This window comes from Pristis pectinata, chromosome 25, assembly GCF_009764475.1.
Source record: "Pristis pectinata isolate sPriPec2 chromosome 25, sPriPec2.1.pri, whole genome shotgun sequence".
Lineage (NCBI taxonomy): Eukaryota > Metazoa > Chordata > Chondrichthyes > Rhinopristiformes > Pristidae > Pristis > Pristis pectinata.
Window position 1 is genome coordinate 271,607 of NC_067429.1, and position 15,372 is coordinate 286,978.

At 46.7% G+C, this 15,372-nt stretch overlaps 1 protein-coding gene across 1 annotated transcript in view; it reads left to right on the forward strand.

Moving 5' to 3' along the window:
* The first annotated feature begins 1,225 nt into the window (after positions 1-1,225).
* Positions 1,226-15,372, forward strand: part of tubg1 (tubulin, gamma 1) — a 65,656-nt gene continuing 51,509 nt past the window's right edge. The window contains exons 1-2 of the mRNA XM_052038463.1: positions 1,226-1,383; positions 12,622-12,734. Of these exons, the coding sequence (XP_051894423.1) occupies positions 1,335-1,383; positions 12,622-12,734 (162 nt within the window). The 5' untranslated portion in view covers positions 1,226-1,334. The remainder of the gene's footprint in view (positions 1,384-12,621; positions 12,735-15,372) is intronic.

The following is a 15,372-nucleotide window of genomic DNA, read 5'->3' on the forward strand; positions in this document are numbered from 1 at the left end:
TGACTTTAGGAAAAGGGGTGGTGTACATGCACCTGTCTGCATCAATAGTGCTGAGGTTGAGAGGGTTGAGAGCTTCAAGTTCCAAGGAGTGAACATCACCAATAGCCTGTCCTGGTCCAACCACGTAGATGCCACAACCAAGAAAGCTCACCAGTGCCTCTGCTTCTTCAAGAGGCTAAGAAATTTGGCATGTCCCCTTTGACACTCACCAACTTTTATCGATGCACCATGGAAAGCATCCTATCTGGATGGATCACGGCTTGGTATGGCAACTGCTCTGCCCAAGACCGCAAGAAACTGCAGAGTTGTGGACACAGCCCAGCACATCACGGAAACCAGTGTCCCCTCCATGGACTCCTTCTATACCTCCCACTTCCTTGGTGAAGCAGCCAACATAATCAAAGACCCCACCCACTCGCGTCATTCTCTCTTTTCCTCTCTCCTGTCAGGCAGAAGATACAGAAGCCTGAGGGAACATACCACTAGGCTCAAGGACAGCTTCTATCCCACTGTGACAAGACTATTGAACAGTTCCCTTATATGATGAGATGGACTCTTGACCTCACAAACTACCTTGCACCTTATTGTCTACCTGCACTGCATTTCCTCGGTAGCTGTGACACTTTACTCTGTATTCTGTTATTGTTTTTACCCTGTACTACTTCAATGCACTGTGTCATGAATTGGTATGTACGACCAGTATTGCAAGACAAGTTTTTCACTGTAGCTTGGTACAAGTGACAATAATAAGCCAATTCCAATACAGTGTTTAATAGATAAGTACATGGACAGGAAAGGTTTAGAGGGATGTGGGCCAAATGTGGGCAAGTTGTACTGGCTTGGTGAGCACCTTGGTGGTATGGACCAGTTAGACCGAAGGGCCTGCTTCCGTGCTGTGTAACACTATGAAGTCTTGGTGATGACAATTAGAATGGGCACAATTTACAGAAGGACAGGGTCAGGTGGCCGGGCAGACGCGGCAGATATGCGCATGTGCTTTCCCGGCGGCCGGGCAGACGCGGCAGGTATGCGAATGTGCTTTCCCGGCGGCCGGGCAGACGCGGCAGATATGCGCATGTGCTTTCCCGGCGGCCGGGCAGACGCGGCAGGTATGCGAATGTGCTTTCCCGGCGGCCGGGCAGACGCGGCAGATATGCGCATGTGCTTTCCCGGCGGCCGGGCAGACGCGGCAGATATGCGCATGTGCCTTCCCGGCGGCCGGGCAGACGCGGCAGATATGCGCATGTGCTTTCCCGGCGGCCGGGCTGCGCTCGTGTGCCGTCGGGCAGGGTTTGTGCGCATGCTCGGTGCGGTTGGCGGGAGGAGCGGCGGCGATGCCTCGGGAAATTATAACGCTGCAGTTGGGCCAGTGCGGCAACCAGAGTAAGTGGGTCGGGGTTGGTGGTGGTTGGACCACCGGCTCCTGGTGCCTCCTTCCTTTGCTCGGGGCTGTGTCGCGGTCGGAGCCCCAGGCCCCAGGCCCCGGGGCGCCGCTTTAGCGGGTCAATGGGACAGCGCCAGGGCCTCGGTCCGCTGGGAAACGACAGGGCGCCTGGAAGGGGAGACTGATTGGGGGGTGTGTGGAGGCGACAGGGCGCCTGCAAGGGGGGCGGGAGGGAGAGAGATAACAGAGTGCCTGGAAAGTGGGGGGGGGGGGGGGGGGAGAGATAACGGTGCCTGGAAGGTGGGGGGGGGGGGAGAGATAACACGGTGCCTGGAAGGTTTGGGGGGGGGGGGAGAGAAAACACGGTGCCTGGAAGGTGGGGGGGGGGAGAGATAACGGTGCCTGGAAGGTGGGGGGGGGGAGAGATAACACGGTGCCTGGAAGGTGGGGGGGGGGAGAGATAACACGGTGCCTGGAAGGTGGGGGGGGGAGAGATAACACGGTGCCTGGAAGGTGGGGGGGGGGGGAGAGATAACGGTGCCTGGAAGGTGGGGGGGGGGAGAGATAACGGTGCCTGGAAGGTGGGGGGGGGGGGAGAGATAACACGGTGCCTGGAAGGTGGGGGGGGGGAGAGATAACGGTGCCTGGAAGGTGGGGGGGGGAGAGATAACACGGTGCCTGGAAGGTGGGGGGGGGGGAAGAGATAACACGGTGCCTGGAAGGTGGGGGGGAAGAGATAACGGTGCCTGGAAGGGGGGGGAAGATAACACGGTGCCTGGAAGGTGGGGGGGGGGAAGTGATAACACGGTGCCTGGAAGGTGGGGGGGGGGGGGGAAGAGATAACACGGTGCCTGGAAGGTGGGGGGGGGGGAGAGATAACACGGTGCCTGGAAGGTGGGGGGGGGGGAAGAGATAACACGGTGCCTGGAAGGTGGGGGGGGGGGGAAGAGATAACACGGTGCCTGGAAGGTGGGGGGGGAAGAGATAACGGTGCCTGGAAGGTGGGGGGGGGGAAGAGATAACGGTGCCTGGAAGGTGGGGGGGGGAAGTGATAACACGGTGCCTGGAAGGTGGGGGGGGGGGGGGGGAAGTGATAACACGATGCCTGGAAGGTGGGGGGGGGGGGAAGAGATAACACGGTGCCTGGAAGGTGGGGGGGGGGGGAAGAGATAACACGGTGCCTGGAAGGTGGGGGGGGGGGAAGAGATAACACGGTGCCTGGAAGGTGGGGGGGGGGGGGGGAAGAGATAACACGGTGCCGGGAAGGGGGGGGGGGGGGGGGAAGAGATAACACGGTGCCTGGAAGGTGGGGGGGGGGGGGGGGGAAGAGATAACACGGTGCCTGGAAGGTGGGGGGGGGGAAGAGATAACACGGTGCCTGGAAGGTGGGGGGGGGGGAAGAGATAACACGGTGCCTTGTAGGTGGGGGGGGGGGAAGAGATAACACGGTGCCTGGAAGGTGGGGGGGGGGGAGAGATAACACGGTGCCTGGAAGGTGGGGGGGGGGAGAGATAACACGGTGCCTGGAAGGTGGGGGGGGGGAGAGATAACACGGTGCCTGGAAAGTGGGGGGGGGGGGGGAAGAGATAACACGGTGCCTGGAAGGTGGCAGGGGGGGGAAGAGATAACACGGTGCCTGGAAGGTGGGGGGGGGGAAAGAGATGACGGTGCCTGGAAGGTGGGGGGGGGGGGGAAGAGATGACACGGTGCCTGGAAGGTGGGGGGGGGGAGAGATGACACGGTGCCTGGAAGGTGGGGGGGGGGAGGAGAGAAATTACACGGTGCCTGGAAGGTTGGGGGGGGGGAGAGATAACACAGTGCCTGGAAGGGGGGGGGGGGGAAGAGAGATGACACGGTGCGATCAGTATGCAAGGACAAGTTTTTCACTGTACCTCAGTACAAATGACAATAAACCAGTACATCTACATAGTTGTATCCATCCTGGGTTCTCTGCTGTTTGTGATATATTGGTATTGGTTTATCATTCACGTACCGAAGTACAGTGAAAAACTTGTCTTGCATACCGACCGTACGGGTCAGTTCATTACACAGTGCAGTTACATTGAGTTAGTACAGAGTGCATTGAGGTAGTACAGGTAAAAACAATAACAGTACAGAGTAAAGTGTCACAGCTACAGAGAAAGTGCAGTGCAATAAGGTGCAAGGTCATAAGGTAGGTCGTGAGGTCAGAGTCACTTTACTCTTTGACACTTAAACCTGTATTGGAAACAACAACTTGCTTCACAAGACAGCAGAATCCATTCCAGGTCTTACAAGCTTACTTCCCAGTCCAGGTGAATCCACTCCAAGTTTTCCAAGTCTGTTCACTGGCAGTCACTTATCTTCCAGTCCAGGGGAATCCACTCCAGGTCTTAACAGGTCTGACAATCATTTACCTAGTGGCTCCACTTCAGGGGGTTGAGGCTGGAGTATTGTACACAGTTTTGGTTGCCCTGATATAGGAAAGGTGCCATTAAGCTGTAAACAGTGCAAAGAGGATTTAGAAGAATGTTGCCAGGACTCAAGGGTTCTGAGTTATATGAAGAGGTTGGGCAGGGTAGGAGTTTATCCTTGGAGCATGGGAGACAGAGGGGGATCTTGTAGAGGTGCATAAAGTCATGAGGTGCATAGATAGGGTGAATGGACACAGTCTTTTTCCCAAGAAAAGAGAATTAAAAAAACTAGAGGGCGTAGCTTTAAAGTGCGATGGGAAAGATTTAAAAAGCACCTGAGTGGCAACTTCATGCAGAGGGCGATGCATATATGGAAAAAGCTGCCAGAGAAGTAGTTGAGGCAGGTACGATAACAACATTTAAAACACATTTGAGCAGGTACATGGATAGAGAAACAAAAGACTGCTGATGCTGGAATATAGTTGAAAAATGCTATGAAGCTGAAGGAACTCAGCAGGCCAGGCAGCATCCGTGGCGAAAAGCAAGTGGTCAATGTTTTGGGTCAGAACCCTTCTTCAGCACTGGGAAGCCTGGTATATAGGAGTGAAAAGCTGAGCAGTGATAGGTGGACAAAAGAGGGGAGGCAGGGGGCTGGGCACAAGGTGGTGATAGGTAAATGCAGGTAAGACATAGTGATAAGCAGATGTGGGGGAGGAGGGGAGAGCAGATTCACTGGGGAATGGGACAAAGGTAAGGAGGGAAAAAGGAGGCAGGGTAGAAAAAAGAGAGGCTAGGAAAGGGAAGAAAAAAGTGGCTTGGTGGGGGGGTGGGGGCAGTTGTGGGGATTAGCTAAAATGGGAGAATTCAATGTTCATGCCATTAGGCTGCAAGGTTCCAAGGCAGAAAATGAGGTGCTGTTCTTCCAGTTTGCGCTTGGAATTCTGGCAGTGGACTGACATATCTGTGATGGAGTGGGAGGGGGAAGTTGAAGTGATTGGCAGTGGGGTGATTCAGATCGTGGTTACGGACTGAGAGCAGGTCTTCTGTGAAATGGTCACCTAATCTGTGTTTGGTCTTGCCAATGTAGAGGAGGCCACACTTGGAGCACTGAATGCAGTAGATGATATTGAGGGAGGTGCAGGTAAATCTGTCTCATCCTAACCTAACAGATTTGCAGATGGCACCAAGATTGGGGGTGTAGTGGACGGCGAGGACATAATTGGATTTGGTTTATTATTGTCACTTGTACGGAGGTACAGTGAAAAACTTGTATACTGTTAAAACAGATCAATTCATTACACAATGCATTGGGGTAGTACAAAGTAAAATGATACAGAATGCAGAGTAAAGTGTCACAGCTACAGAGAAAGTGCACTGCAGGTAGACATTAAGGTGCAAGGTCATAATGAGGTAGATTGTGAGGTCAAAAGTCCATCTTATACTTGGGAACAGTTCAATGGTCTTATAACAGCAGGATAGAAGCTGTCCTTGAGCCTGGTGGTATGTGTTTTCAGGCTTTTGTATCTTCTGCCTGATGGGAGAGGGGAGAAGAGAGAATGTCGCGGGTGGGTGGGGCCTTTGATTATGACGACTGCTTTACCGAGGCAGTGAGAAGTATGGACAAAGTCCATGGAGGGGAGGCTGGTTTCTGTGATGTGCTGAGCTGTCCACAACTCTCTGCTGTCTCTTGCGGTCCCGGGTAGAGCAGTTGCCATATCAAGCTGTGATCCATCCAGATAGGATGCTTTCTATGGTGCATTGTTAAAAGTTGGTGAGTGTCAAGGCAGACAGGCCAAATTTCTTTAGCTTCCTGAGGAAGTAGAGGTGCTGGTAAGCTGCCTTAGTGTGATGTCTACGTGGTTGGACCAGGACAGGCTATTGGTGATGTTCACTCCTAGGAACTTGAAGCTCTTAACCCTCTCGACCTCAGGACCATTGACGTAGACAGGTGTATGTACACTGCCCCACCCACCCCCCCACCTTTCTGAATTCCATGACCAGCTCTTGTGTTTAGCAGACATTGAGGGAAAGGTTGTTGTCATGACACCATGTCACTAAGCGCTCTATCTCCTTCCTATACTCCAACTCATCATTATTTGAGATACGGCCCGCTACAGTGGTATCATCTGCAAACTTGTAGATGGCGTTAGAGCAGAATCTGGCCACACATTCGTGAGTATATAGGGAGTAGAGTAGGGGGCTGAGGGTACAGCCTTGTGGGGCACCAGCGTTAACAATAATTGTGCTGGAGGTGTTGCTGCCTATCCTTACTGATTGCAGTCTGTCAGTCAGGAAGTCAAGGATCCAGCCGCAAAGAGAAATGTTGAGTCCCAGGTCAGAGTTTGGTGATGAGTTTGTTCAGAATTGTTGTATTGAAGGTGGAGCTGTAGTCAATAAACAATAGTCTAATGTAGGTGTCTTTACTGTCTAGATGCTCCAGAGCTGAGCATAGGGCCAGGGAGATGGCGTCCACTGTAGACCTCTTTTGACGGTAGGTGAATTAGAGTGGGTCGAGGTTTTCTGGGAGGCTGGAGTTAATGTGTGCCATGACCAGCCTCTCAAAGTACTTCATGCTAGTGCATGTCAGTGGCAGTTGCAGCATAACCTTGACCAGCTAGGAAAATGGGCTGAAAAATGGCAGATGGAATTTAATGCAAACAAGTGTGAGGTGTTGCACTTTGGGATGACGAACCAGGGTAAGACTTGCACAGTGAATGGCTCTGAGGTGTGCGGTAGAACAAAGGGACGTGGGAATACAGATCCATTGTTTCTTAAAAGTGGTGTCACAGGTAGGTAGGGATGGAAAGAGAGAGTTTGGCACTTTGGGCTTCATAAATCAGGGCATTGAGTACAGGAGTTGGCATGTTATGTTGAAGTTGTACAAGATGAATTTGGAGTATTGTGTGCAGTTCTGGTCACCTACCTGCAGGAAAAATATCAATAAGCTTGAAAGAGTGCAGAGAAAATTTACAAGGATGTTGCCAGGACTTGAGGGCCTGAGGAAAGGTTAAATAGGTTAGGACTTTATGGCCTGGACTGCAGGAGAATGAGGGGAGATCCTATAGAGGTGTACAAAATTATGAGGGGTATAGATAAGGTGAATGCATTCAGGCTTTTTTCCCCTAATGTGTGAGACTAGAACTAGAGGACGTAGGTTTAGCATGAAGGGTTAAATATATTAGGCGGAAATGAGGGGGAACTTCTTCACCTCGGTGGTGCGAGTGTGGAATGAGATGCCAGCGGAAGTGGTAAGTGTGGGTTCAATTGTAACATTTAAGAGGTTTGGATAGGTACATGGATGGGAGGGGTTTGGAGGGATATGGTCCCAATGCAGGTAAATGGGACTAGGCAGAAGATCAGATTGGCCTGGACTAGATGGGCCAAAGGACCTGTTTCTGTGCTGTAGTACTTTATGACTCTATAAAAATAATCTGAGTGCGTGGCCGATAACATGGCAGATGGAATATTATGTGGGAATATGTGAGGTCACCTACTTTGTTGTGCAAAACAGAAAAGCCAAATATTTTTAAAATGATTATAGGTTGGGAAATGTTGACTAACACAAGTCATTGAAAGCTAGCGTTTGGGGATAGCTCATTAAGAAAGCAAATGATAATTTGGCCTTAACTATGTAAGAAGTTGAATACAGGAGTTATGGTTCAGGGTTTGAAAGATCAGGATATTTAGGGTTTGGGTCAGCGGCACAGAAGAGGAGGTGAGATCTGTGACGGATCAGCCATGATCCAGAGTGGGAGCCTTGTGGTGCTGAGTGGCCACTCCTGCTCCTATTTTCTTGCATCCTTTTTGTTCTTGTATTGAAAGCAAATCAGTTCTGAAAGGACATCCAGTTCAAGGTAGAAAGCAAAATAAATATGGATTTGTGAAAGGAAAGTAATGTTTGACTATTCTTTGAGGAAATAACATTTGCTCCGGATAAAGGAGAATTTGTTGAGGTACTAAGATTTCTAGAAGGAATTTAAGGTATCATTTGAAAGGTACTTGTGGAGAATGAACATTTTTTGGTGTAGGATATAGTATTAGTGTGGAGATAAATTTGGCTTGCTGACACAGCACAAGGCGTAAATGGATGTTTTCTGTTTGGCAAGATGTAATAAAAGATATGCCACAGGGATCAACTTTTTCATAATTTATATAAATAATAGCTGAAAATACTGAAAGTATGATTGATAAATTTACTGATGACATAATGATAGGAAAGTAAGTTGTAAATAGAAGAAAAGGTGACAAAGGGAGGTTTAGTGAGTAGGCAAAGATCTGACAACTGGACTGTAGCTCAGGCACGGTAGTGTAGCGGTTAGCGTAATGCTATTACAGCGCCAGCAACCCAGGTTCAATTCCTGCCGCTGTCTGTAAGGAGTTTGTACATTCTCCCCGTGTCAGCGTGGGTTTCCTCCAGGTGCTCCGGCTTCCTTCCACGTTCCAAAGGTATATGGGTTAGGAAGTTGTGGGCATGCTATGTTGGTGCCAGAAGCATGGCAGCACTTGTGGGCTGCCCCCAGAACACACTACGCAAAAGATGCATTTCACTGTGTGTTTCAATGTACATGTGATTAATGATGATATTAGTGTGTGAAACTGAAAAAAGTAGAACATGAACAGGCACTTAAATTGATCATCTTGGCAGGAAAAATTAACAAAATATTACTTGTGTGGTAAGAGATTGCAGAGATATCTAGGTGTCCCAGAGCAAACATCAGAAAGAGCTGGCATGCAGATACAGCAAGTAATTAGGAAAGCTAGCAGAATGTTATTGTTTATTGTGAGAAGAATTGAATATGAAAGTAGGGAGTCTGCTTCAGTGACCATGTCGAGAGTACATAGTACATAGTCCCTGACTTGTGTAAGAGTTCTGTTCCTGTTAGCTGTCCATAAGCCAATTTCTCCATAAATCAGAAACGTTTGTTTTCTGTAGTGACTCGTATTGCGTTGTTCTACACGTGCTTCTATAATTCTTCCTAATCCTTCAGTTTCATTGAATATAACCATGACACTACCCATGAGTAAACTAATGGAATAGATCACAGATCACAAGACGAGGGAGCAGAAGTAGGTCATTCGGTCCATCGAGTCTGCTCCAAGGAAAAGGGAAAAAAGAAAGAAATGAGAAATTGGAGGGGGGGGGTGGTGGTGGGCGCCAAGAAAAACACACTATTCTAACCCCAATTTCCGGCCTTATCCCCATATCCCTTGATACCCCGACTATTTAGATATCCATCTGTCTCTTCCTTAAAAGCCTCCAATGATCTGGCCTCCACTGCTGTACCTGGCAAGGAATTCCACAAATTCACCACCCTCTGGCTAAAGAAATTTCTCCTCATCTCTGTTTTAAACCTGTACCCTCTAATTCTAAGATTGTGCCCTCTGGTCCTGGACTCACCCACCAAGGGAAACAGCCTAGTCACATCTACTCTGTCCAGTCCTTTCAACATTTTAAATGTCTCTATGAGGTCCCCTCTCATTCTTCTGTATTACAGTGAGTACAGTCCAAGAGCCGACAAATGCTCATCATACGTAAGCCCTTTCATTCCAGGAATATATACTGTATTCTGTCATTAATGAATACCATGAAATGTTTTGTTATTAGTAACTTGTGAAGTGCTTTAAAAATGTTTGGGAGAATTTGTGTAAAGTTGGATTTCCATAAGTCAGGTCATTCATAAACCAAGAAGCACCTGTATTTAACTCGTTTAAGAAAGCACGTAAATGAGTTGGAATCTGTTCAGAGTAGATTTACTACACTAATACCTGGACTAGGCAGCTTGTCTTATAAGGAAAGGTTGGACAAGCTAGGATTGTATCTGCTGGAGTTTAGGAGAGTGAGAGGAGAGTTATTTGAAACAAAAGATGGTGAGGGGTCTGGATGGAATGGATGCAGAGAGGATGCTTCGCGTGCAAGAGAATTTAGAACTAGTTTAAATGTCTGGTTAATCACCGTTTTTGTGGGTTCTGACCAATGTGGGAACTGCAGATTCTTGCGTAGTCGGGATAGGTGGCAGCTGACAAGATGGGGTGGATAGTTTGTGAGATGTCTGGCACCTCAGCAGGGCCCCTGTGTGCCCCTGATGTATGGACTTGTAGTTATCAATACCACTCTGAATGCTGCTGCTCTGCTTGGAGCAATCATGGGTCAGAGATTCTGTGAGTTGGTAGGAATGTTGCATTTCTTCAAGCACCACATTCTTGAATCTTCTGTACACCTGGTAGTCGTAATAGAGCTCAGAATAAAGTGTCAGTTTTGGAAATCTCATTTTGGTCACGTGATCAATATGGGCTGCTAAACATAGTCGTCTAAGTGTAACTTGGGCCTTAGTACTAGTGCCTAATGTTAATTTGCTTGTCCTCCAATGAATCTAGAAGATTATGCAGAGATAGTTTTGGTAATTTTCCAGTGCATTGGGATGCCTTCTGTACATAGAACAGTATACACAGGAACAAGCCCTTCATCCTACTATGAGAAACAAAGGACTGCAGATGCTGGAATCTAGATGAAAAAAAACAAGATGCTGGAGGAATTCAGCAAGCCAGGCAGCATCTGTGGAGAAAAACAGTTAATATTTCGGGTCAGGACCCTTCTTCAGGACTGAAGATAGGAAAAGGGGAAACCCAATATTTGGGGGGGAGAAACAGCATAGGTGGACGAAAGAGGGGAGGCAGGGTGGGCACAAGATGGTGATAGGTAGATGCAGGGGAGGAGGGCACAGCAGATCCACGAGGGGATGGGTCAAAGTTATGGAGGCAGGTGCCCCATGAGGGGAGGAGAAAAAAGAGAGAGGCTAGGAAAGGAAAGAGAAGAAGAGGCATAGTTGTAGGCAGCTTTTGGTTCACTTAGTGGGAGAATTCGATGTTCATGCTATTAGGCTGTAAGGTCCCAAGACAGAAAATGAGGTTCTGCCCCTCAAGTTTGCATTTGGACTTCTCCTGGCAGTGGAGAAGGCTGAGGACTGACATATCTGTGATGGAGTGGGAGGGGAAGTTGAAGTGACTGGCAACAGGGAAATGCAGATCGCGGTTATGGACGGAGCACAGGTGTTCTGCGAAACGGTCCCCTAGTCTGCGTTTGGTTTCACTGATGTAGAGGAGTCCACACTTGGAGCACTGAATGCAGTAGATGATATTAGGGGAGATGCACGTAAATCTCTGCCTCACCTGAAAGGACTGTTTTTGTCCCCTGATGGAGGTGGTGTCGGGGCAGGTGTGGTGGGGACAGTGGAAAGTCCCTGTGGTGGGAGCAGGATGGGTGGGGAAGGAGGAGTGAACTTGGGTGTCGCGAAGAGAGCGGTCCCTACAAAAGGCAGAAAGGGGTGGGGAGGGGAAGATACACTTGGTGGTGGGGTCCTGTTGGAGATGGCAGAAGTAGTGGAGAATGATATGTTGGATATGTAGGCTAGTGGGATGAAATGTGAGGACATCGAATTCTCTCACTTTAAGTAAGCCAACCCCCCCACCCCCACCCCCCCCCCCCCCCACTATGCCTGCTTTCTTCTCTTTCCTAACCAATCTCTTTTTTTTCTCCTTGCCTATTTCTCCTCAGTTTATTGAATCTGGAACAAAATGAGATTTGTGAACATCTGGATTGCAATGGGTTTATTTAATGCAGTTCAGACCTCAGAATCATATTGGAGTGAAAGGATTCTTGCTGTCTAGTAAACCATGAGTTTTGTGCCAGGTGTGAGGTATTAATCTTAAAATACTCTTTTGCACAATCAGCCAAAAGCTGCGCTGGTGCCTTGAAGGCAGTGGTGAATTTCATCACTGATTACTACTTTCACTTATGGGTGGTTCCCATTTTCCAGGGTGCAAGGTTCCAACAATTTCCTCAGTCTTTCTTGCTGTACTGTTGAGCATGTCTGCAACAGTCTTTCTGTGGGAATGGAGCAAATGCCCAGAACTAATGGGGAGCGGTTTAACCCGTAACAATCACACTTGAGAAGCAAAGTTACCCAAACCTATGGAGTTGAGCTTTGGTATTCAGAAGATGTTTGCAAGTGCACAAGCTTGGAGGCCAAGCTACAAACCATTGTCAATAGTTCAACTGAAGCCTGTGGGAAGATCAGTCTTGCACTAAATATTCGCAAGACATCAATCCTCCACCGGCCTGCCCCTACTGCACTGCACTGCCCTCTGACAATATAGATTTAACAATAAAGGTTGTCTATGTAAGACAGATGAGACAAAAAATTTTCTGAGGGTTGTGAGTCTTTGTGAGTCTCTTCCTCAAAGGGCAGTGGGAGCAGAGTCTTTGAATGTTTTTAGGGCAGAATTAGATACATGAACAAGGGGTTGAAAGGTCACTGCTGTTAGACAGAAATATGTTGAGGTTACAACCAAAATTTTATTAAATGACAAATCTGGCTTGGAGTGGGATGGTGCTAGCTCGTATGTTTGTAGGAAATTGCTGGTAGAACTCAGTGGGTGGAGCAGCAACTGTGGAGGCAAAAGGATAGTCAATGTTTTGGGTTGATACCCTGCATCGGGACTGAGTGTAGAGGGAAACTGGCTGGTGTGTAGAAGTGAGAGGGAGGGGTGAATCAGAGGCTGGTATATTACTATTTTCTTTTTAAAAATTCATTAATCTCACCTTCAAAAAAAATAAATAAAGTGGTTTATTATTGTCACGTACCAAGGTACAATGAAAAATGTTTTCGTGCCATCCATACAGATCTTTTCATCACATCAGTACATTGAGGTCGTACAAGGGAAAAGCAATAACAATGCAGAATATAGGGTTACAGTATGGAAGTGGGCAAGGGAAGATAAATTACATTCAGGTGTAAAAATCGATTTTTGACGGTGACGTTCATTGTAATTTTTCTGTATTGACAGTTGGCTTTGAATTCTGGAAACAGCTTTGTGCAGAACATGGTATCAGCCCTGAAGGTATCGTTGAAGAATTTGCCACTGAAGGAACTGACAGGAAGGATGTTTTCTTCTACCAGGTATGGGGCTTCCTCGTACTAGAAATAAAATGCCTTTTGAAGTTCCTGTTTTGATTCAATTGCAGTAGTAGATCACATAGGATGCACTGTTACAATAGAAGCTACATTTATTTTCTGTTAGTGATTCTAGATTTGAGTTTTATGGTGGTAAGAGATTAAGCAGAATAAGTCCATGGTGGACCTAAAGCATATATCCAATGGCTGTAGGTAGGATTTAAAAAAAAATAAGATTGCTGGCAAGGCCATCACTTAATACTGATACCTAGTTGGCCTGAGAAAGTAGTGTGCCAAGTCTTGTGCCAAGCAAGTTGTGTGGTAAAAGTATTCTCATTGGTCTGTTGGGTGGAAAGTTTTTGGAGTTTGACTGATAAAGATGAAGAAAAGGCAATATACATCCAGATCAGATCATTGTGTAACGGGGAAGGGGGCTTGGAAGTAAAGGTCTTCCCATGCAACTTTTCCCCATCTAGCTATGACTCCAATTGGAGCCTATTGAGTATTTTATATTGATTTAAAGTAACACTTAAGCTTTTGTATTCTTGTATCCAGATTCCATATTCTTTACTAACTGCTCCAACTATGGCTTGCTGCCAATAAAGATTGATGTACATAAGCAAGTCTCTCAGAAATGACATTTTTTTTTCCTGGTCTACATTGTGTTTCATCCTAAAAAAATGAAATCCTTTACTTTCTATTTTGAATTCCATTAGTCTTTCTTTCGGCCTCTCTGTCATTTACTATCATCTTGAAGTTTGATGTCATGTACAAATTGACGCTCCTTGATATCGAGAATCTATTTCCTTCTGCTTTAAAAATTCTGCTCCTGCTGCCCTTTGAGGATTAGAGTTCCAATTACACACGATCCTTTGTTTTAGAGACCTCCCTTTATTTTTAAATAATCCCTTGGATTTGATTCTCGCACAAGAGGAAACATCTTTTCTGAATTAATTTAATCTAGGCCCCTCGATTCACCCGTCATTCTTCTGTAACAACTGAAATAAGCCAGTCCAACCTTTCCTTGTAAAACAAGTTGTAACGAAAATATTTTTAAATTCATTTTTGTTCTTTCCTGATTCAGCAGCAAGAGGTATTCGCAAACAAAGGAGGCACTGTACACCTGTTAAAGGTTATAGAAACTACTTTATTAGAGTTGTATGAAGAATAAAATACAAAAAGAAAGAAGAATACTTAAAATACAGAAGCAAGCAAAATAATACTTATCAACCAACCAGTAAACTGATCTACATAATGCTGGAGGGAACCTCGGGTAGCCGACAATCTTTCACGCAGCCTTCTGTCTGTGTCTTAGCACTGGTCGTGACCCAGCCTAAGGGAAGGTCCCGGTTTGCACAAAGAAGATAGCCCCTTTTTATACCCCTCAAAAATTTAATATAACTTTTACCCCAATACTTTTCTGTTCCTTAGTGGTACCAGCCTGTACCTTCTTATCACTCGCGACCTTCGGCCTAAACACCTAACTTAGAAACAGAGACAACAGGTCTGTAAAGGAAAAAACATTCTTCACCAGTATCTAATCTCAAAGATGTGCATCTGTACTCCCTTTAGTTCTCAAAACATTCCCACAGTTCGAGCTGACACCATGTTGTGTTACACACTACTGCATGTACTAAGGAGGATTCAGAAATTACTTTTGGCTGATTTAACTCTTTCCTCACACAAGTATAGTACATTCACTTTTTCTCCTTTATCCACAGTGCATATTATTTATTTGAAGAGCTCCAATAAGTTGGTCAAACATAAATTCCTTTTCACAGAACTATACTGATTTTTTCCTGATTACCTTTAGATTTTGTATGTACCCTGCCATAATGTTCTGTAATTTGTTGCTTTATGACATCCTTTTTGAATGAAGCAGTTACACCTGCTATTTTCTAATTTAGTGGAACCTTCTCCGTATCTCGAGGATTTTGAAAATTTGTATTTTCCTAGGCTGTACCCAAAATGTATCGTTTCTAAAGATGACATTGTGATAATTTTACTTTTATAAAAACTCACAAATTAGGATCAAATGCTGGCTACTGGACCCCTTGAGTGTACTCTGCTTTTGGGCCCTTGCATATCAAGAATCTACCTCAAAATAATTTCAAGACAGCTTCCACTGCCTTTGTGGAAGAGACTAGCAAAAACTGATAACTCTGAGGGGGAGAAACCTTGCCTCATCTGTCTTAAGTGGGGGACCCTTATTTTTAAACAGTGACCCCCTAGTTCTAGATTCTCTGCATGTGTGCACAGTCTTGAGCTGCTGCAATCCTTCTAGTGAAGGTCCTCATACAGTGTAATTGAGGAGGATTTAAACCCAGCAATGTTAGGAAGCAATAAACCCTGTGACCACGTCAGGTTAGTGTGTGAACATGCCAGTTGTGGAATTCTCGTACATCTGCTACCCTTGTCCATCTTGTTGGTAGAGGTCATGGAATTGGGGTATTGGAGTAATCTGGATGAGTAACCGCAGGGCATTTTGTAGATGGTATACCCTGCAGCTACTATGCACTGTTGCTGGAGGGAATCAATGTTTATGGGGTTCCAGACAAGGGTGCTGCTTTGTCCTGGGTGTTGTCAGGCTTCCTGGGAGTTATTGGTACTCTATCATGCAGTGGAGAGTATTCTGTCACACTGT